General features: G+C 36.7%; 2 protein-coding genes across 3 annotated transcripts in view; both read left to right on the top strand.

The window, feature by feature from the left end:
• LOC135219243 (serine hydrolase-like protein) overlaps nucleotides 1-20,722 on the top strand; it is a 79,382-nt gene extending 58,660 nt beyond the window's left edge. The window contains exon 3 of the mRNA XM_064255839.1: nucleotides 18,548-20,722. Within this exon, the coding sequence (XP_064111909.1) occupies nucleotides 18,558-19,508 (951 nt within the window). The 5' untranslated portion in view covers nucleotides 18,548-18,557 and the 3' untranslated portion in view covers nucleotides 19,509-20,722. The remainder of the gene's footprint in view (nucleotides 1-18,547) is intronic.
• The window catches only part of LOC135219241 (serine hydrolase-like protein), a 40,067-nt gene extending 16,698 nt beyond the window's left edge, over nucleotides 1-23,369 (top strand). Inside the window, exons 1-2 of one of the 2 annotated variants that reach the window (XM_064255838.1) lie at nucleotides 18,658-18,795; nucleotides 22,253-23,369. In XM_064255838.1, coding sequence (XP_064111908.1) covers nucleotides 22,263-23,216 — 954 coding nt within the window. In that variant the 5' untranslated portion in view covers nucleotides 18,658-18,795; nucleotides 22,253-22,262 and the 3' untranslated portion in view covers nucleotides 23,217-23,369. Of the gene's footprint in view, nucleotides 1-18,657; nucleotides 18,796-22,252 lie in introns of those variants that run through there. The other variant, XM_064255837.1, reaches the window with a different exon arrangement.
• The last annotated feature ends 815 nt before the right edge of the window (nucleotides 23,370-24,184 follow it).

The following is a 24,184-nucleotide window of genomic DNA, read 5'->3' as shown; positions in this document are numbered from 1 at the left end:
ACTGAAAATTCTATGAAAGAAGCTGTTAAATTAGTATTAGATGGAACTAGCCAAAGAAAGGCAGCAGAAATAAAAGGAGTTGCACGAAATACTCTTCACCGGTAGCTTTCAGATTGAAATATTTGTATTTCATCCCTTCAGTATCTCAGTTCAAGTAGTATTGTAGACAAATAAATTGAAGCATCGGTAGACAATATTTTGAGGGTAAATATTTTAATAGATAACTAAGAGATCAAAGAGTAAATAAATAGGCCTATACGTAGGATTTTTGAGGAAAAATATAACAAATAACTTTGAAAGATTAAAATACTTCATAAAGTAGAGAAAATTCTGAACAAATAGAAAAGTAGATATAAAACAAAAAAACTTAGGAAAGTTAAGAGGTTGAGAATTGAGAATTTCCTCTATACTGGAAATTTAAGTAAAAATGCAGGAAAAAATACATATGTAGAGATTATTTGCTCTATCAATTTCTGAAGAGACGAAGAATAAAAAGTCACTAAGAATCTCCCTTGAGCATTTTGAGAAATTTTTTTATATCCCCCATATTATTTTGCTCATTTTTCTATGAAAAATTATTCCCTCAAAAGCCTATTTTGATTTGCGAAGGCTCTCATAATTACTAATAGGCCCCTTGATACTAATATGGCTGATATTGAGGGATATCAGAAAATCTTAAATTTTCCAAACTGTTCCTGGGGGATTCTTGGTGATTTTTACTGTGTTATTCTACATCTCTTTAGGAATTGATAGAGCAAATTTCATCTCCGTATTTTTTTTTTCTTTTTCAAATCTAATTCTCCTGACTAAACAGTTAAAATAGTTGAAAATATATAGGTCTAGGTTTCTCCAGATATGTCCCGAAAGCCAAAAAACGCCAAAGAAGGAGAGATTATTCGAATGCGACCGAATTATGAATGCACTTCTGTGTTCACATCTGATGAAGAGATGACTCTAAAAAATTACTTAATCACATCCTCTAAGATGAATTATGGCCTGTCAACAAAATGTACTCGCCAATTAGCTTACGAAATGGCATTATAAATGGTAAAACTTTTCCACAATCATGGAATGTACTAAAAATGGCTGAGAAAGACTGGCTCTATGGATTTATGAAAAGACGCCCTGATCTTAGTATTAGAAAACCAGAAGCCTGTAGCTTTCCGCAAACATAATTCTGATAATTTTTTTTGCGAAGCTTAGAGAAGTATATGGTAGATATGAATATTTTGCAGATGGTTCTAGAGTTTACAGTCTTGTCGAAACTACAACATCTACAGTCCAGAAACCACAAAAGGTCCCCGTAGAGAAAGGTTTCGGGCAATTTAATCGAACAACAAGCAGTAAAAAGGGCGCACATGTTACAACGTTGCATTATTAATGCATTAGGTACTAGCATCCCTCCTGCCATGGTGTTTCCACGCGCACACACTTTAAATTCCATATGATCAATGAAGCTCCCTTTGGCACTCTTGGCTTAGCAAACCTAACCGATTGGATGACAAATGAGCTCTTTGTACAAGTAATACAATATTTTATAAGACACACCTGTTCATCAAAGGAAAACCAATCTTTTTTATGTATGATAATCACAATTCACATCTATTCATTCAAGTGCTAGACTTATCAAAAGAGCATGGGATTACAATTTTCACTCTTCATCCACTTTGTAGTCATAAACTGCAACCTCTTGATGTGGAAGTTTACTCATCATTTAAAGCTCATGACTACTCTGCCATGGAGTCACGCCTTTTACAAAAGCCTGGTGTCCCATTAACTATTTATAATGTGGCTGGAATAGCCAACATTGCTCACCAACGGTCCATGACTCCCCCAAACATTTTATCAGGATTCAGGAAAAGTGGAATATTTCCACTTGATGCTAATATATTTACTGAACATAATTTTGCTCCTAGCTCTGTCACTGACAGGCCTACCAAAGGGAATGAGGTAACTGATACAACACTTGAATTAGACGAAGGAGCTGGCCCATCTGGAGAATCGGTACCTCCAAAAGCATTCCGAGGATATCCAAAATCTGATCCACAAAAAGACGAGGACGTAAGAAAGGTTGAAGTATGATTGCCACAGACACCCCAGAAAAAAAGGACACTACTACAAACCAAGAGACAAAAAAACTTCCCAAGACCAAGATTTTTTTAGAAACAGCTACTTCATCCACTGACGAGGAACCTATTCTTTCTGATCATTCATCTGATAACGTACTTGAAGAGGAGAGTATGATAAATGATCCCCATACCTTTCAAGTGCTAGAAAGGGAACCAACATTAGGTGAATTTATATTAGTTGAATTTAGTACTGCACCTAAGATGTACTATTTTGGAATATTAATTTCAACTAAAGATCTTACTAGAGATTTTGAGGTTTCTTACTTCAGAAGAAAGAAAAAAACACAGTTTAAGTATCATCAAGTGCCTGATAGCTTCTGTGGCAATCAAGTGGCAAAACAAAGATGCCATGCTCATACCTATATTTTGATGTTAATTTTGATCTAATAAATGTTTCTTGAACTGCGTCCCACTGTGTCCAATGGTCTGTCCCACTGTGCCCACGTATGGGGCACTGTGGGACAATTTGAAAAGATTTTATTTTGTATTTCTCTACCCATGAAGAATTAATCATAGGGTGATGGACTCTTTACAGTTTGAAGTATATAGATTGATGCAGATTATGCAAAAGTTTCATTAAAATTTGATAGAAAATAAAGTTTTGGCAATTAATTTAATTTTTTTCGTCCCACTGTGCCCCACTCTCCCCTATATATATATATATATATATATATATATATATATATATATATATATATATATATATATATATATACACACACACACATATATATATATATATATTATATATATATATATATCTATATATATTATTATATATATATATTATATATATATATATATATATAGATATTAATATATATATATATACTCATACATACAGTTGTACCTTGAGATATGCGAGGCTCAACTTACAAAAAACTCGAGATACGAAAGCAAATACGAAGATTTTTGTGGCTGTACATATGAAAATTGTTCAAGATCCGAAAGGTTGTTGCTGTAAAGTCGGAGATTTGCCCTGACCACCAATAACAATTTTAAAACTCGCGCTCCACCAACTGAGTAGAGTCGCCACCATCCTCCCGCTCTCCCATATGTTCCTGATGCTAGTCACCGCCATAAGATCCTTCTCTCCTATTGGTCAGCATCTCTCCCATGATCCCATGATTCATCTACGTAGTGGCATGCTCTTTCGGCCACTTGGCAGCATCATCGGTATCGTAAGCACGCAGAATTAGTTTGTTCTATACGATTTCGTTTATTAACGTAAATTTGTTAGTGATTTCCTTGTAGTATACTTTATCGTGTTGTGTGAGAACTTTACTACATACGTATACTACATAACATAATTACGTACAGTATATACGTAGTCATGGGTCCCAAGAAAGTTGAAGTTCACGGAAAGAAGAGGATGCTTTCTTTGGGGACGAAGATGGAGATAATTAAAAAGTATGAAGCTGGTATGCGATTGAGTGTGATCGCCAAGGAATATGGCCGAAATCCGTTGACGATAGGCACCATCCTTAAGCAGAAGGATGTCATCAAAGCAGCTACACCTTCCAAGGGCGTGACTATTTTGTCCAGCAAGAGGAGCCACGTGCACAATGAAATGGAAAGGCTGCTTCTTGTTTGGATAAAAGACAAAGAAATCTCTGGTGATACGATAACGGAGACGGCAATCTGCCACAAGGCCAGTGCTATTTTTGCCGATTTGATTGCCCAGGTCGAAGACGACGGAGGAGAAGGGATATCGACGCCAACCCCAGAGTTCAAGGCTTCTCATGGGTGGTTCGAAAAATTCCGTAAACGGACTGGCATGCATTCGGTGGTGCGGCATGGGGAGGCGGCCAGCTCGGACACGAAAGCGGCCGAAGCCTTTATTAAGACGTTCGACAAAATGACTCAACGAAGGCAACAATTCTCAGCAAGTCTTCAAATGTGATGAGACTGGCCTTTTTTGGATAAAAATGCCTCCTCGGATGTACATCACACAGGAAGAGAAGAAGCTTCCTGGGCATAAGCCTACGAAAGACAGGCTTACGCTCACACTTTGTTCGAACGCCAGTGGGGATTGCAAGGTGAAGCCCCTACTTGTGTATCATTAGGAGATTCCTCAAGCCTTCAAGGCCCACAAAGTGCTTAAGGAGAAGCTTCCAGTGATGTGGAGGGCTATTGCAAAAGCCTGGGTAACTTTTGTTCATTGAGTGGGTAAATCTGTGTTTCGGCCTGACAGTGAAGAAATTCTTGGAAGAGAAGCACCTCCCTCTGAAATGTCTGCTGTTGTTGGACAATGCCCCTGCTCACCCTCCTGGCCTTGAGAAAGATATCTTAGCGGAGTATTCATTTATGAAGGTTCTTATCTTCTGCCTAACACCACCCCTGTCCTCCAGCCAATGGACCAGCAAATGATATCGAACTTCAAGAAGCTGTATACGAAACATCTTTTCAAGAGATGTTTCGACATCACCGATACCACAAACCTCACCTTGCATGAATTTTGGAAGGAGCATTTCGACGTTGTGATATGCATCTGACTCATCGACCAAGCTTGGCAGGAGGTTTCGAGGTGAAACTTGAATTCCTTGTGGAGGAAACTCTGGCCTGATGCCGTATCCGCCCGAGACTTCGAGGGATTCGACGTGGGCGAAGCTGGTGCTGCAGATTCAGGAACAGTTGATGATTCTGAAACTGTTTCGCAACCAGATCTTGACGAGATCGTTGCACTCGGCAAGTTCATGGGGCTGGTCGTCGACGAGGACGACATCAATGACCTTCTCGAGGAGCACCAAGAGGATCTTACAATGGATGACCTGAAGGAGTTGGAGGCTATGCAACATAATTTTCTTCAAGAAGAGTTCTCTAGCAGCGGTGAGGAGGAGGACGACGACTCTATGACAACGGCAGAAATTAAGGATGCTCTAGCTGTTTTTCATAAAGTGTGATCATTTGTAGAAAAGAGACACCCTGAAAAGGCTTACACAGGTTGTATGCTTGCACAGTTCGATGACGTTTGCTTGAGTCATTTCAGGAACATTGTCAAAAGCAGGCAGAAGCAATCTTCCTTGGATAGTTATTTTTTTAAAGAGGCCTTTAGTAGGAGTAAGAAAAAGGAAGAACCAAGTAATACTACGAAAAACAGAAAGTTGAAAGTGGTGAAGTTGAAAAATAAATAAATAAATAAATAAATAAAAAAAATTTAAAAATCAAAAAAGAAAAAAAATTTTATTTTTAGTTTTTTGTTAAGTTGAGTGTTACAGTTTTGTTAATGTGTTTCGTAAAGTTTAGTTTATGTTTTCCTGACATTTTTTTATGTGTTTCGTAAAGTTAAGTGTACGTATCTGCCGTTTGTCCTCCTCCTCTGTCGCCACTTTCGGAGATAGCCTCACTCGAAAGGTAAGTTTCCACATTTTACTACATACGTACGTATGTACGTACAGTATTTCTTGTATACCATGTACACTAATACACTTTATTTACAGGTACTATGTAGTACATATCAACAGTACGTATTAAGTTAGGTATTGAATGGTCCAAATTGTTGTAGTATTTCATTGTTTATAGGTCAATTTAGCTTTATTATGAAATTTACTGTGGTGTTTTTGGGGGGCTTGGAACGGATTAGCCATTTTACATGTAAAATGCAGTTCAAGATACGAAAAACTCATGATACGAAGGCCGCCTCAGAACGGATTAATTTTGTATCTCGAGGTACCACTGTATATATATATATATATATATATATATATATATATATATATATATAGTGGTCCCCCCGTATTTGTGGGGGATGCGTATCAGACCCTCCCGTGAATAGTTAGAAACCGCGAATAGTTGGAACCCCTATAAAAATGCTAAAAACAGCCTATTTTGTTAGTTAAAACTCAACAAAAACCCACTAAAAATTTTCATAGTTGGTTTTTTTAATAGTTTTATTACAAAAAGTGCATTTTATGATGAAATTGATAAAAAAACAGGAATTTGTGGATATTTCTCATTGAAAAATACCACAAATATGCGAAATTTCTGTGAATAATGTGGGAAACATTCCCCAAGAGAAATCCGCGAATGTCTGAGTCCGCGAATCCAGAGAACATGAATATATATTATATATATATATATATATCTATATATATATATAATATATATATATATATATATATATAATATATATTTTATATATATTATATATATATATATAATATATATATATATACACACACACACACACATAGTGGTCCCACTGTATTCTTGGGGGATGCGTACCAGAGCCCCCCAGGAATGTTTAGAATCCGCGAATAGTTGGAACCTCTAAGACATGCTGAAAACAGCCTATTTTGGTAGGTAAAACTCAAGGAAAACCCACAAAAAATTCTGATATTTGGATTTTTTTATATTTTTATCATAAAAAGTGCAATTTATCACGAAATTGACTAAAAAGCCAGGAATTTCTGGATATTTCCCAAAAGAAAATACTGCAAATAGGCTAATTTTCCGTGAATAATGGGTAGACATGGTCCAGAGAGAAATCCACAAATCGGGAGAGCGTGAATATGGGGCGCCCAGTGAATATTATATATATATATATATATATATATATATATATATATATATATATATATATATATATATATATATATATATATATATATATATATATATATATATATATATATATATATATATGTGCTATATATACACACCATTACTCTCCTCCCAGTCCTTTGACATTTCTTCCTCTTCCTATATAGCTTTCAATAAATGCAGCATCCATTTCTCCCCCAATGTACCTATCAATGTGAACATTTCAATCTGTAACTCTGATGGACCTGGTGCTTTACCATTTTTCATTTTACGTAATGCTCTCTTCACTTCTCTGTCCTGTATCTCCATCACTGGTCCCTCCACCATCTGTACTTCCCCTATCTCCTCTCTCTCATTTTCAGTATTTGAAAGTTGTTCAAAATACTCTCTCCATCTCGTCTTAATGTCTTCATCCCTATACAATATAGTATTTTCATGTCTATCCTTGATGACACCCAATTTACCCTAATCCTATCTCTGCCTTTTCCTCAAGTTTGAAATCATATCAATATCCTTTTCTCCTCTTGTTCCTAGTCTTCATTTAACTGTTCTATCACCCTTCCAATAGCCATACCTACCCTCCTCCTCACATCTCTTTACTCTTCTCTGTATTGTTCCTCTGCACCCTGTGCATGCCTTGTTTTTCAATCCTTAAATGCTTTTGATTTTCTTTTAATTGATTCTTGCATCTCTCCATTTTATCACCACTTTTCTCCTCTCGACACCCTGTATCAGCTGGTTCTTCCCACTGCTTCCCCCACACATATTTCTCTCATGTCTGCCCAGATATGTTCCACTCTGTTACCGTGTCCAACTTCTGCATTCCCCCTTTCTAGCAAGCTGTTTCACAGTCCTCCTAAATTGCTCCCTTTTTTCTCCTTCAAGTTTCCAAATCTTAATTCGAGATCTCTTTCTCTTTTTGAGGTTCCTTCTCATTTTCAAATCCATCAACACCAAACCTATGTTGTTTAAGACATGCTTCTCCCAAGATAACTTTGCAGTTCATCACATTGCGTTTATCGGCCCCTCTAACCAGAATGTAATCTATTTGGCTTTGCACTCCTCCAATTTCATTCATTATCAACTACTTATCCAACTTCTGAAACCATGCGATCATACATGCCAATTTAAAACTCTGAGCCATCTCCAATATATAATCCCAATCTTCATTTCTAATTCCAAACCTATGGCCTCCGTGGACCTCCTCATACCCATCTCTTCCCTTTCCCACCCTTCCATTCATATCAGCTCCTATTATTGGTTTCTTCTCCTCCCTCACTGTTCTAATGACAGCCTCAAACTTTGTCTAAATAATTCTCTCTCTTGCTCTTGGCACCCCATGTGAGGAATGTATGCTGATATATTTACTACTTTGTCCCTTCATATTGGAATCTTTAAAAGCCTATCATTTACTCTCTTTACTTCTACCTCTTTTTCCTTTCAGTTGTTACTTACTATAATTCTAACTCCATTTCTTCCCTTTCGTGACCTGCTGTAATAAAGCTTATACCCATTCCCATCTCTCTAGTTCCACTCCCTTTCCACCTAGACTACTGCACACACAAGAAATCTATCCTCCTCCTCCTTCCTGTTAGAGTACCAATGTTCCACATACCAGCTCTTATCTTCCACTCTTTTAACTTCTTTGGCCACAGTCATGAACCCTGCAGTACCCCTCGTCCATTTATCACACCAAAAGGAGTCATATTCTTACGACATCAGGCATGGTTCATTGTTTGGCAAAGGTGTTCTTACGACTGCATGCCCTTGCTGTCATCAACCAGAGTGATTGGCAGTGGGCCTCGCCTTTGACAAAGTCCACCTGCAAGGCAGCAGTTACCACAGTTATTGGCAGTTGGCCTAGCCTTTTACTAAAAAGTAAGACTGCAAGGCAGTAGTTTCCAGTTACTGGCAGTAGGCCTAGCCTTTTACTAAAAAGTAAGACTTCGAGGTAGCAGCTGTCCTTTTAGTTGCCCTTTAAAACAGCGCAGGACCTACTGTGGTAGTATTCTTACACCCCTAACACAAGGTAGATTTGAACTTTCAAGAAAGGCATTTATAACCGTTTGTAGATGAGGTTCTAAGTATTAGTGGATTTTAACTATTTGCGGGTGCGCCTGGTACACATCCCCTACAAATACAGGGCGTCTACTGTACCACCATCTCTCAGGGTTCAGGTGCCAGCCTACTAGTGGCTGATACCAATCTCTCTTTAGCTGGGCACCTTTCTGTTCTAAGAATGTACTGCTGTTCTGTTTTTAGAGCAATTTCCAATTGAAACCTAGCTCTGGTCTTCTAGTGGCTGACTCTAGTCTTTGATCATTGGGTGTCATTCTTCAACATCGGAATCCCTCTTTTGAATACCATAAAATCACTCAGGCAATTTTGCCTCTTTTCTACCTGTTCCAACTTTCCTAGAGTTCTAGGCAGGCCGAATTGCACTCCTTTGTGTCATCGATTAGTGTCTCAAAGCACTGGCCTTTGCAACAGGGACATTGGTGGATGAATTTATGAACTTGTTTTTAAAGGAGCAAGACAAATGTTTTTTGTCTTTTACTCCCTCTGATGCTTAGACAGAATTAGCCATCTTGGTTGAAGTTCTTGTCAAGATTTGGAGTAAGGATCTTTTTTTTTCTTAACATCAGGAGCAAGGGCTAAGAAGACAGAGACTTGCAAGAGTGTTGCCAGCCTCAGCCGTACACCAAGAGAATCACAGCTACTTTCAGAAGAAATATATACTCAGTCCTTTTGTCCTTTGGATTGATGATATTTTCTTGAGTTCTCTTATATGGATAGTCTTTCTTGGGCTCCAGACTGAAGGGAGCATGGACTCTTTCGCTACTGATGCCTAATCATCTGCAGAGCTCCTGGCGCCAGCCTTTGGGTGCCTGGGCCCAAATCCCGAGTACCTGACTCCTGCTCCAATCTGCTCAGCTCTTTCTAGCTATATACACTAGCTACTACCGCTGAATGCCTAGTTCTTTATCGTGAGGTTTTTAGAGCCTTGTGTTTCATTATGTTTTTTAGAGCATTGTGTTTCCCTGAAGCAGACCCATTTTAATCCAATACAGGCAGTCCCCAGTCATTGGTGGACTCGGTTATTGACGATCCGGTTTTATGGCGCTCGTCTAGTGCTATAAAATCAGCAATTTATGGCACCATAACAGGCCAAGTTCCGGTTATCAGTACCATAACATGCCTAACAAAGGTGCTGTAAGCACCATTATGGCGCCATAAATTGCTTAGTTTCGGTTAATGGCGGTTTTCACTTATCGGCATCTCCTTGGGAGTGGAACCCCCGCCAATAACTGGGGACTGCCTGTAGTCATGCTTTTGTGTCTTTTGGACTTTCCAAATTCCTTTAAGCATGTTGGATATTAGCTGGGTTTCTTACAATTAATTGGCCTTTTATGGCCGGACAATGTTCATGTATTAAAACGTTTAACTTGGATATAAAACGTTGTGTCACTGATCCAGGGCCCAGCACGTGACAGGACCCTGTATTGAGTGCTCAAACAAAGTATCCCATCTTTTGTGACCCATTCTGCTTTTGTGTTCATTGTTTTTGTGCTTTTTGTGTTTTTTTATTCGAGTGCAACCGCTAAATAAGTTATCACGGGGCTAAAGAAAATTCCAAGTGCTAGCCCCTCTGTAAAAAAGGCGAGAAACACTAAAGAATGTAAGAAAGAACTTGTAGCAAAGTAAGGGAATGCCTACAACACGCACTTCTGTTAGTGAATTTAAGGCCAGCAGAGGATGATTTGAAAAATTCAGAAAGTGAATGGGCATACATAATGTGCCTACTTCAGGGATTAAGGACATGTTTGCAAAGTGGAATGATGTAAAAAATTTTGTGGAGAATTATCATCCCAACAAAGAAGTTGTAATCGGGTCTCCAACAGGTTTAATGACGATGCCATGTTTAATTTTAGGCAAATTTTAGAGAAAAATGTCTCTGGACAGTTTTGTTGTGCGACAGAGGTCCAGTAACTCTCAAGCTGGTTCTAGAGCCAGTAAAAAACGAAGAAGGGAAGCAACCTCAGATGGCGGTAGTAAAAAACAAAGAGAAGTAACCCCAGATAGGTCCTTGATACCTGAAGTCCTTCTGGAGGGAGATATCCCTTCCAAACAGTAATCTCTCCTCCTCCTTCTCTCCCCCCTTTCCGTCTTCCATATGCTAACAGGTGTTTTCCATAAAGGTAAGAGTGATGTTAAATGTTCATTTATTCATTTCACTAGTCACTTACATATATTTATTTTTCATTGTTTCCTGTAGGTAAAGCGGTTTTTATTCCCTATAAATTGTATTTTTTGTTAATATGTTTGGGGGTCTTGAATGCATTCATTGTATTTACATTATTCCTTATGGGAATGATTGTTTTGGTTTCTGTACATTTCAGATTACGTGGGAGGTTCTGGAACAGATTATGTACAAAAACTGAGGTTCCACTGTACAGGCAGTCCCCAGTTATCAAGGGACTCGGTTAATGGTGATCCGGTTTTATGGTGCTTGTCTAGCGCCATAAAATCGGCTGAGTTTCAGTTATTGAAGCCATAAGGTGCTGAGAATAGAGTTATGGCGCCATAACATACCTAACAGAGGTGAATTCGCTTATCAGCACCCTGCCAAGAACAGAATCCCCTCCGATAGCCAGGGACTGCTTGTATATATATGTATATATACATAAAAATCACAATGATATGCTTTTGAAGGTAAATTTCGTGTTTATTTGATGAGAGGTGCCTTAGAGATGAAAATTACTTTGTGTTAAGACATCATAAACAATATTCTAGGTCATTTGAGCTCAAAATCAGCCCTCTACCGAAAAAATGAACGGGATTATGAAGGCTACCCCATTCTGAAAAAGGGGGCTTCCTTGAGCCTCCTCATGGAATGTGAACTTGGCCCTTCCCCTAAATATGACCCCAGTGATCTTAGAAGTCACCCTATATCAACAGCCAAACTTGTACATATATGGTAAATCCCAACAGTGTATTGACACCTACTAACACTGCTACAGGTTAAGTTGAGCAAAGCAGAGGCAGCTCACTATTGCAGGCTCTCTTAACTAATAAAGAACTACAAGCACTGTACTCATTGATAGTGACTCTTTCTATTTAAAACTCATTACATGACTTAATGTATCCCACCTATCAATGTGGAATCAGTTAAGTAATTACTGGGTAAGTTACTTACATAAAAATGACATAAGAGCAAATAAAATTTTATATATACTTACCCTGTTAATACGGATGGAGCCCTCTCTCCTCCTTGCTGATGGACATATGCCATAAACACAATTAATGAAATCGTCTGCTAGTATTTCTTGGTATTCCTGTTAGTGGGCAGGACCGGTCACCTGCACTAAATCTGTGAAGCATTACCTGGGAATTTTTTTATTTTAAATTTGCCGAGGCAAGAAATTGTTAACTAAGTAATTACTGGGTAATTAGTTATATAGTGTTAATTTATCATAAAAATGTCACTTTTCCTGTATTATTCTTCAGGTGTCATGAGCCAATAGTACTCTGTAGTAAATGACTTGATAAACTTGATGTCAGATCACCCTACAGCAGTGGCTTTTATGTAGAACCAGGGATAGGACTCATTCTGTGGGTCTTCGCAGGGAATATGTGGGCATTCTTTGGAAGGCAATGAAAGATAAATATTGATTTTTATTTCACCAAGAATGAAGTACTACAAGTATGTATCAAAGCTCGAGCCCTTCTCCAGATCAAGTGAATCCGGATATCAGCAGGCTACAATGGAAGTGTTTTTTTAGGACTGGCTACTTTTTTTTGTGTATGACATAAAGATTCTCCATTTCCAGATCCTCTGATCCATAGATTTGATGCTCTCATGCAACTGAGGAATGATCACAGTACTTGTCCATTCATTGCTTTATTTTCAAGTTTATTTTTTATACAGAAATCATTCAAGCCTAGCACAGATGGAAATGAAAGAGGAATATTATAGGAAATTAAGCTTGCCAACAGATGGAAAGAAATGTCACCCCACTAAAAATCTTGGAAATACTTATTCTTATTTTGTGAGTGCGGGTAGTGATGGTTGTGTTATTGTTGCAAGGCTGCCAGGGAGGAAGAGGGACTCTGCCTTTTTGTATCTGTAGGGGAACCTGGACAAGAGTTATTGTTATGGATAATGATTAAATGATTCTTTTTGACTCAGTCCTGTCAAGAAAGGAAGTAAAAGGAGTATGAGTGTACATACTATGTATTCCCATCAGGGAAATAATCAAGCCAATATTAACTTGAATAGTAGAACTGGAATGAAGAAAGAAAAACTGACATCTTACAGCACCTCAACAATGTTTGTTTTCCCAAGACATTTTGATGTAAACATCCAGTCTGATAGAATTGAGGTGGTGGATATCATTTTCATTAGACAAAATTAAAGATTGTCGGGAAAAGTGTAGATAAAAAGATATTGGTTTGGGGGACTGAATTTTACTTATGTATATTATTGTAATGTAAATATGTTCTCAATAGTTGAAAAGAATAATATGAGATAGAAGTCGTGTTCATGAGGGATCCTTTCTCAGTATCAATAACCCGCAATCTTCATAACTCCTAGTCCTGTTAAAGAATGATATACCAAACCATTCTAAAAGAATCGACCTGGTGGTTATAGAAGCAAAATTAGGACTGAAAACAGGGTTCCAATGACTCATGCTAAAACCTAGAATCAAAATGATAACTAAAAAAAAATAATTGTGAGAAATAACTCAGGGGAAATATTAACAAGACAGAATAATACAATTCGGAATTCAAGGAAAGAGATCTCTACAAACAGAAAGAGCAAATGAAATGAACATAAATAGAGCATCCAGCAGGACATCACTCAAAAGGGCCTTCTCACCTAAGATGATAAAACCAATATACTGATGAGTCAGGTCTAACTGAAATGAGAAGTGTATGAAAAAAAATGATTATACTTTCCCTACTCCTTAAAAGAACTAAAATAAAAGGTGAAAAAGGAAAATCAAATGCATTCCACAATTCTTTAAACTAATGAGGAACACTGTCACTTGATTTCTAACAGGGAGATAGTCTACAGAATCCACAAGAGTCCTTGGAGTGAAAACACTACATATACGTAATTAGTTAACAAATTTATTATCACAGAACAGCAAATAAGGAATAACTAAGAAACTTAGACAACTGCTTGCTTAAGCACAATACCAACAGCCAAGTTAATGTGAAGAATCCCAAATTGAAAAACACCAATAATAATAATACTCCAAAATATAAGTACAAATATGATAACTGTAGAGTCACTCATTAATCGTAAGAGAACAGCAAAACAGGGAGTTCAAGGAACTTGGCTACCCTTATAGAAATTTTCTGTCCTTTACATATTTAGTGGAATGTGAAAGGACTGCAAACTAGAATCTACTTAGGTGAACTAATATTATTATCTTCTTCTTCTTCCTAGCTTAAACCCATGTTATATGGGGTCTCAATTGTAAATGAGTCGTCTCCATCGATTTCTGTCCTGTGCCTCGTTCTCATTTATACCTTTCAATACCATATCTTCCCCTACACAATCACGCCATCTCTTTCTTGGTCTTCCCTTCTTCCTTCTACCCCGCACTTCTATTTCCATCGTAAGTCTTCCAACACGACGTTCCTCCCTTCGTAACAGGTATCCATACTATCGAAACCTTCCTTCCTGTATTTTCTTCGATATTTCAACTACCTTTGTCTATCCTCTTATATACTCATTTCTAATCCTATCTTCCCTTGTTACTCCCGACATCCATCTCAACATTCTCATTTCTTCTACATCCATCTTCTTCGCCTCTGTTTTCCTCATACTTGCTGTTTCTGTTCCATATAACATTGCTGGTCTGACCTTGAACTACAATTATTATCAATTCATGAAAACTGATGGTAAACATGAAACAGCAATTTATGTCCGGAATGAAAGGACACATGACGAAAATGGTATTCCAAGGTCACACATTTCAGTGTTGTGTTTTAACATTGTTTGTTCCTGGCAATAGCCACATAATTACTACTGTATTTGTAATCTGTTGTATTTAATCAACAAAATTGATAAATTGTTCTGATTTACAAAATATACCATTGTAACTTTCTTCCCATAACTGTTATTATAACTACAAGACTTCATTGCACAAAACCTCTTTTTGGACTTAAACTGCCAGACTGCTGAGAGAATCGGGCAAACATATTTTTTGACCATAGGATCTTTCAAGAGACTATAATGATGTTTCAGCCACTAATGCAGATGAATACTGTACATCCCAAATTCCTCACTAACAACAGGAGGAAATTTACTTGGTGGTCTGAGGAATCATCAAGTTATTCATTATGAAACAAAATCACCTCATCAACTAGGTTAACTAAATAGACAACTCAAGAATTGTTGAAATCTTGTCAAAAATAAAACCACCAAGGTATGCATCAGCATTTATTGATCAAAGAGTTTGAGGTCTATTTGTAGTATGAAATGTAAATTGGAAATGCTTAGAATATATACGTAGTCATAAATGTCAACCAGACCATGAACAGAAAACAGTCTGAGAAGGCAAGACAAGGTTTTGAAATTGTCAAACATTTGAAACTGTTAGCCTAAAATTTACTTCAATTTTGTATATAACTTCAGACCAGGAAACTCCTTCTAAAGATCTTAACAAACCACCAAATTGTAGACCAGTATTTTGAGCAAATTGTCTATGAAAAGTATATTGGAAACTTGGTAAGCACAAGAATTAACATAGACCTTAAAAAAAAACTACGGATTGTCACCCCAATCTATTAAGTGCCACATTTGAAGACTGTTGGAATGCAGGCAATTAACTGTTTTCATATTATTTAACATCAAAAAGGCATATACTATTTTGAATACTAAAAATTCTCGTTTCCAGGCCCTTTGTATCTTGATTTCCAGATAATCCAGACATATTTTTGCTATTGAAAAAATGAGATATGGAAAAAATGTTTCAAATATTTATTATATAATGATAATGATGTAATCATTGATATGCACTGAAAATGAATTATAATACGTACAATAAATAAAAACAATCTGGTGCACCTTATAACTAGAATAAGAGTAATAAAACATATGATAAAGGTATTAAGATTTAGCCCTTATGTGTCTTATGAAAAGTGTTAGAAGGATAAAACTGCATCATTACATTTTTAATGCATTTACAACTTTGCCTTACGTGGTAATTACAGTACTATACAGCATTGGAGTTAATGCAATAATAGTTACTACTTGGTTTGATGCACCTTTTATTTCTTGGCAAGACCCATCTAAATAAGGAAAAAATAATCAAATAATACCTTTAATTATGTAACGATAATTGTTTTACACAATTTCATAACTGTCATAATTGATGTGATAAAGTTTCCCTCACTTGATATTTAATTAGGTAAATCTATATAAAACTAAATATTTTGTAGATATATGAAAGAAAATTTCAAAAGATTAATCCAGTTGGGGATAATGAAAATTAATTTATTATAAGACATACACATTCTAAAGGCAGCATATCTCCATTTTCTCCTCATATTTTTAGATCCATTTACCCATTAATTTTTCCCTCTATATTTACTTACTGCCTGGTTACCCGCCCGTAGCTAGATTGGTCCGTGTAACCCAGAGCATAGTTTATGAAAAAAAAAGATAAATCAAGCCACAATTGAATACAGCACCACGACCTGAATTGTGAGGGATGCAAGTCTGACAAAACAAACATCCTTAAAAATGAATATCAAAATGAATTATTTCGCATTTTCTCGCGCCTGGAATCTTTCTGATCATTAGATTCATTTGACCTTGCTCCTGTAGCACGTGAAGCTGCCTCGGTTTTTCGTCCTATCCATGTTCTTTTCTTAGGTGGCATTTGTACGTTGGACTTCAACTGCTGCTGCAAAGGAAAAACAATAGATGTTGAAAAACGTAGGGGTAGACTCAACCGTAGACATACTCACATCAGGACTAAGATAAATGTCATTACTGGCTTCCCTACTGTGGTAAAACTTCTTTCGTCGATTGATGAAGTGAAATGTATTTTTAACTTACATACACACTCTGATTTTCGAAAATCCACCTTTTGAGCACAAAACAAAACAAAAAAATACTGGACACGTGATTGATTGTGATGAATTCAATGGAAGAATTGGCACGGATAAGAACGCCCCCGATTTTGATGTATATAGAGGTCCTTATGAGCACGAAACTGAAGAAAACTGGACACGTGATTGATTGTGATGAATTCAATGAAAACGCCCCTGATTCTGATGTATAAGGTGAAGTCAAGAATATCACTGTTAATCAGCATAGGCACATTACTCAGCTAATAACCTCACAGAACGGGGGAACTCAATGTGAACAAAATTCATGTTGCTAGGGCAAGTGTTCCCAATTATCATGATACGACTGAAATCTGCGCAAATTAAACGGACTCCACATGGTTTCTAGGAGCGCGAAGTAGTAGTAATCCACTTCTGCAGAAAATTTTGGGAGCCCGAGCTCCCCAGGGGTTTCCTGGCTCCTGAACTTAGGTCTCGACCTTCCCGGGGTGGAAACCCATACATACATACACACACGTGTGTGTGTATATATATATATATATATATATATATATATATATATAAAATTTATACACACACATATATATATATATATATATATATATATAATATATATATATATATATATATATATATGTATGCGTGTGTGTGTATTATTAAATATAGCAATTTACCAATCCTTACTAAAAAGCATATTCATCTGCAGCTTCATATAAGCGACTCACTAGTGATAAATTCGTAAAGTAACTAAGTCTACGGGCATAATCAGCCCCGTTTCACGGCCAGAACCAGCTCCATTTCAGGGAATCCCTTCTCACCCCCACCCCCTTCGAAGGGCCGGGGGGAGGTGGGATGAAACCCCATTATAACGTAGGTCTCGACCTTCCCGGGGTGGAAACCCATCTCCGTTCTGAATCTCAGTCCAGTCAGACCGATGGCCCGGGCGCCCATACCAATCATACATACATACATAGACAAATTACCAAATATATAATAGATTTGTAGAACAAGTGATTGTTCACTCTAAATTTTCTGGTTAACTTGTTCCCCCAGCCTCATTTTTCATGACATTCATTTCTCTCATCCACCTTTCCCACAACCAGCATATCCATCCTTTTGCGCTCCAGTATCTGTACAGGATCCTCCCTTCTGTCTTGCAAATACACCTAAAATAATCATCTGTTTCTATTTCAATAAACTTCTCATTTTGTTACCCAGCCACTTATTATATTTATATTCCACATTCTCTCTTAAGATCAAAAACACACAGAATACTGACTCTGTGACCCCAACCTGGAATGTTACACGCGCCCTTCGCATGCTCTTTGATTAATATATCTTTAGCCCTCGCCAGTTTTTTATCCAACTTTTTGTTTTTATGCTCCCCCCTCACTTCATTCTTATCAAACTCACTTTCCACAGTTATCCTTACAGTAATATTTTTATCACGTAATCTCCAATTTAAACTTCCATCCGCCTTAACTTTTGCTCCATCCAAATAATGATCAGATACACTGTACCTCTGGTCACTCCTCACCATTGTTAATCAACTTGCCCTTTCATATATGTACTGTGTATCACTATTGTAGTATAAGCTAACAATGTGATTTACTCAAAATTTTTATGTTTCCAAAGTAAATTATATTTTATTAATTTTTTCTTTGGAATCTATGTACTTATCTCCAACAGTCTCCATAATAACATAGTAGTTTGTTTAGGTCACTAGCTAATTTTTAAGCATACAGTTCTTTAACTCGGTTTATATTAGACCAAAGTGTTTTTTTTAGGTAAGTTGGAATGGAAAGTCAAGTGGAATGGACTGAAGTGAACGTAGATGTTGGCTGGGGAGTATTACGTGGAAAAAAATGTTTCACGGGCAGTGATGGCAACAGGCCTTTACTCCGAATATTTGGTATTCATGGATGGATGGATAATGCCAATACGTATGATCGCCTTGTTGCTGGATTGCCCTCTGGGACAGAATTGTGTGTGCTTGATCTCCCAGGGCATGGATACTCAGATCCTCTTCCCAATGGTGCATATTACGAAGTTCTAACTTATGTTATTAATGTTAAAGCAGCTGTAACAAAACTTGGCTGGAATCCTTTTGTACTTATTACCCATAGCTTAGGTGGTTTAATTGGATATTTTTATACAGCTTTGTTCCCAACAGAAGTATCAGCAATAATTTGTTTTGACTCATTGACATTTAAACCTGCTCCTGGATTATTTTCAATTTTGAGATCAGAAGTGAATAACACTTTGAAATGGGAGAAGGAGACAGATTCTCACCCTATATTTTCTGAAGAAGAAGCCATACAGCGCATTATGAGATCACGGATGGGGGGACCCAATAATGATATTGTAAATGTTGATGAGGATGCTGCCAGAGTACTCTTAACAAGACTGGTGAAGCCTGTCAGTGGTGGTCTGACATGGAGACACGACCGTAAAGCAGTTGCACGCTTTAAGATGTTTTACCAGGGTAGCACTTGGTTCTATATTATTAAGCAAATTAAGTGCCCAGTATTATACTTCCATCCAGTGGATACTATTTATGACTTAACTCCTTCAGAGCGAAGCAGTGTTTTTGATATTTTAAAATCTGAAACTGAATTCTCTAAATGTGTTGTAGTTGAAGGTGCTCACCATGTCCATCTAACTCACCCATATCGGGTTCTTCCTGATATCACAAAATTTCTCTTAAAATTAAAGGAGACTACTCAGCCTTCACAGTCAAAGCTTTAAAGGAGAATTGCGAGATGAAGGAGAGAAAGAGAAATCATAACGGGGCAGTTGACATTGTATACAATGATTGTTACCTTTGTATAAATGCATGTAACTATACAGTATAAACAACCATAACACAGTAAACAACACCAACTCTATCATATTTCTTGCAAGGTAGTACTGTAATCCACTGAGCACACTAAAATGACCAGGAAATTATTCATATAAGGCAGGTAAAGAGTTTGAATTTATCTACTATATGTCAGCGTTCATTGCTTACATATATACGTATGGTACAGAAGATATTTGACATATTTTAAGCGTAGGAGAATAAGAAGAGCCAAAGCCCAATTTATTGCTTTCAGTGAATAAACAATCTAATATCCAGTTAGTAAATGATGAGACTTCAGAGTAGAGATGAGATGATGAAATTCATAGAAACTTATGAAATGGTACGTTGCAATGAAAGTTTTAATGAGATAAGAAAATTAGATTAAGTGTACCATTTTGCTTGAAAAGTAATTCACTGAGGTTCTGCCGATCTTAAGAGCGTTCCTGTATCCTATTTTGCGTTTTTTCGCATGAAGATTGGAGCAGTTTTGATAGCATTATTAGTTATTCACTAAAAAGTTGTTTTTAGGAGGGGAATTCAACATTGAAGCTTGGATGGTTCTCTTTTGTATTGCTGATAATGAAAAAAATAAGAGAGCAGTTCCTTCAGAGTTACATGTCCTTTCATATTTTACCTGTACCTCTTCCTGTGAAAATTGGCAATGAAATGATGTAATTAATCACTAATGTAGGTCCAGATGGGATTCAGCTGTTGGTTATAGAGAAATTGCCTCTTCAATCACTGTAACTGTTTTTTGCTAGTCTTGTCATAAAGCAAATACACTTGAGGTTGGAATGATAGACTTGCACTGTTTGTTCATTCCTACCTTTGTTTTTATTTATTTTTAGTTCCTCTGTCCTTTAATAATTGCCATAGGGATGTACATGTATTCATCTTTTGTTTAATTAAATTTTGATTTTTGTAAATGGTTAGATAAGTTATCTGATGTTCCATTCTCACTATTTAATCATGGTCTTGTGTTAACAGCAAAGATGCCATGGTATCTGTGCCTTACAAAAACAGTGGCCTAAGAACCATACATTGTAGTAATTAGCTGAGTATTTGTTTTTCGAAGAGTTATATGTCCATGTTGGTGGGGTATAATATATGGGATATATGCCTTGTTGTTTTAATTTTTCAATATCACTTACATGTTCTTATCAGTGATCATTGTTAGTCTAATTTCATAGCAGAGATTGAACTTGCCTTCCTTGTAGTCATTAAATGGTTAAGTGACCACTGGAAATATTAAAGGCCAGAAGTAAAGTTGACTGACTTTCATATTGAGCTGGCTCTAAGCGTTTCTGACTCCCTTGGAAATAACATTGGTAATCTTTTGAGTTCTCTGGTATTTCTGGCTTAGCTAAAAACTATGCCAGTTTACTAAAAGTTATCTTGGTCATCTGCCATGTTTGGAGTCTGATCTAGGAAATAACTTTAAAGGTTACCTTTCCATAAAGAAAAGGTTGCCCTTTTCTCATTCCTGTGATAAATCCTGGAATTACGTAGAATTGTTAGTTCTTAGACAAATGCAATAATCTACACTTGTAAACCACACATTTTGGCGATGATTTTATCATTCAGAGTAGTACGTACCTGTGATAGAAATAGAACTTTTCAAACATTTATTTTCAATTGCTGTTATGCTGAGTTTGCTGAACAGTGACCCATCATAACCAGAACTAGCAGTCTGCATTTAATATGTAATAAGCTTTCTTTATCAGCCTTGTGGTAGGGTTTTTCATGTGGATATGTCATCATCTGAATGTTGTCAGGTCCTGATTACTAATTTTTTACTGTCAGCCAGCCAGTAACCTTATGATGCACCATGATGACCAGGGAAGTTTCATTATTGAACACTAAAGTAATTGCCCAGCAGATTTTAGCAGGGTTTTCCAGTTGTCTCATTGTTCTCCTAACTGTTGCTGGTGGACATTGGCCATTGTTCATATCAGAGTATTTCTAGAGGCTTATCCGTAAAGCACGGGTAAAGTGCCTTCATTTTTTTTAGAAGAGTTTTGTACAGTTTACATCTGTATACTTATCTCTTTCTTGGAGTGCTACTCTGCATTGTAATTTTCAGACTACAATACTACTCTGTACATCAGTCTTTTTATTAGTCTATGTAAGTTTCATAGTTAAAATCTGTAATGACATTTACTCACTTGGCAGCTGTACAAATATGCTAGATCCTGACATCTCTGGCAGAGCAGATATTTTTTTATTCATTGAATGGTTAATTTTAGTACGTAGCTGCACTGGCGGAGGATATTAATCTTATATAACATTCGTTAATATAATAATAGAAAAGTATGTACCGAAATAGTGATGGTCAGGTATTATGATGGATCAGTAAATTTTTAACGTTTTTTTTTTAGATAGTATTGAAATAATATTTACCTACGTATTTGTGTATGTTGCATTATCATATGGTCTTGTGTTTGCACCTACTCATTTGCTTAAGGAAAATATAATGAAATGCAGGATAACCTCATGCCAGCACTACTTCCTTCTTGGTTTGCTTTTTAATTTTACTTTGCTTTAATAAGACAGTACACATTTGATATCATATTTACTATTCACTTGAGCTACTTATAATGCCCAGATAGTGCAGCATCTAAATATGCGATTTATTTTCCCCCTTTTTCAGGAAACTTGAGATGCTAAACCAAGTAAGCTGGCACGAGGTAAATGTTGGTGTAGGTTGGGGTACCCTACGAGGAAAGAGATGCATCATAGGTGACCCTCATGCCATTCCAACACTTCAAATAATTGGTCTTCATGGTTGGCTGGACAATGCCAATACTTTTGATCGCTTGGTGCCATTTTTGCCTTGTGGGATAGAAGTTTTTGTGCTTGACCTTCCCGGACATGGTTTTTCTGACCATCTTCCTAAAGGAGCGCATTACTCATTTCTGCCATTTGTTATCAATGTCAGAGCAGTGGTATTAGAACTTGGATGGAAAACCTTTGTGTTCATGTCCCACAGCTTTGGCTCACTGATAGCATCACACTATACAGCATTGTATCCAGAGGATGTTTTGGCCTTAATCCTGTTAGATTACATCAAACCATTTAGTATACATGAACCTAAAGTAACTTGGCACTTGGAGGTTAATCTTATACTTAAAACAGAGCATGAAAAAGAACCTTCTCCTGTTTATTCCAAAGAGGAGGCTCTACAGAAAATAATTAATTCCAGGAAGACTGGTCCCAAGAAAAATATGCATAATATTGATGAAGAATCTGCAGAAGTTTTACTACCAAGACTTACCAAGCAAGTTGATGGTGGCCTTACTTGGATCCATGATCGCAAAGTACGTGCATTATTTGAAATGCTGTCAGGGAATGATAAATGGATAGGAATTTTGTCAACAATCAAGTGCCCAGTTTTACTCATCCATGCCCTAGAAGGTGTATTTATTGGGCCAGACTCAGAGTATGAGGATGTTCTTGGCACATTAAGTTCTAATGCACAAAGATTTGATTATATAACATTAAAAGGTCCACATCACATCCATTTAACTAATCCATCACAAGTTTCACCATTTGTAAATAGTTTTCTAGCTGATGTTATGAGTGATGTACAGAAAAATGTAATCTCCAAATTATAGATTGTTTACCCTGTTCTAGAACCATTCAATAACATGATAAGTCAGTTGGCAAAGAAGTGAATGGATATTGCAGATCATTACGTACAACTGCAGAGTACTATAATTCATTGTTTTGACTATCAAAAGTTTATTGTGAACCAGTGCACCACAAAATATGTTTTTTATTGTCCTAAATTTGCAGAACTTTCCAGAATTCTTAGATGGCACTAGAGTAAAAACTGTGATCAAAAGTCTAGTCTGTGCTATGATGCGATGAGGGTCACAGCATGACCCTAAATACCTTGAATGCCTCTTTGAAATGAAATTGCAATTGTAGACATCTTATACTCCACATGCTGTATTTGAACCTCTTTCATAAATATATATATGCCATGTGAACACCTAGTATGTCTTAAGAGACAGTGCTACAGAGAGTTGAATATTTGTACAGAATTATGATGAGGCTGTTGTTAGAAAAGTTGTCTAAGTAATTCAAAAGATTTAAACAGATGAAAAACCTGAACTGTGTTTTGTTTTGTCAAGATCTGTAAAAGGGAATTTGCCACCAGTTAATTTACATATTTCGTCTAAGCATTATGACTGATACATGAAACACAGCAGAGTTTGTACAAATAAATCCCATTAAAATGAACCTTTATTAACATAAGTACTATGGTATTTGTTTTGCTGAAAAAAAAACTATCACGAGAGTTCATATAATGAGCTTTTAATAATTATATTACATATTGTGGACCCTTTAGATTTAGAACATCCTATGGTATATGATGAACAAAAAAATGTGTACAGTATTTACCTACCATAATACTTTTGGAGAGAGAAACAGATTTCTATTCCTTGTCATGTAATGTCAGTTAGGGAAAATAGCGTAGATATAAAAAAAAAGAGAGCATAATAGATATATGAAGAGAGAGATCCACTAATAGACAGAGAGAATAATATAGAGAGAGAGAATTGCGTTGAGCAACGGA

This window comes from Macrobrachium nipponense, chromosome 1 (genome assembly GCF_015104395.2).
Source record: "Macrobrachium nipponense isolate FS-2020 chromosome 1, ASM1510439v2, whole genome shotgun sequence".
Taxonomy (NCBI): Eukaryota; Metazoa; Arthropoda; class Malacostraca; order Decapoda; family Palaemonidae; genus Macrobrachium; species Macrobrachium nipponense.
This window is presented reverse-complemented; position numbering and strand designations above follow the sequence as displayed.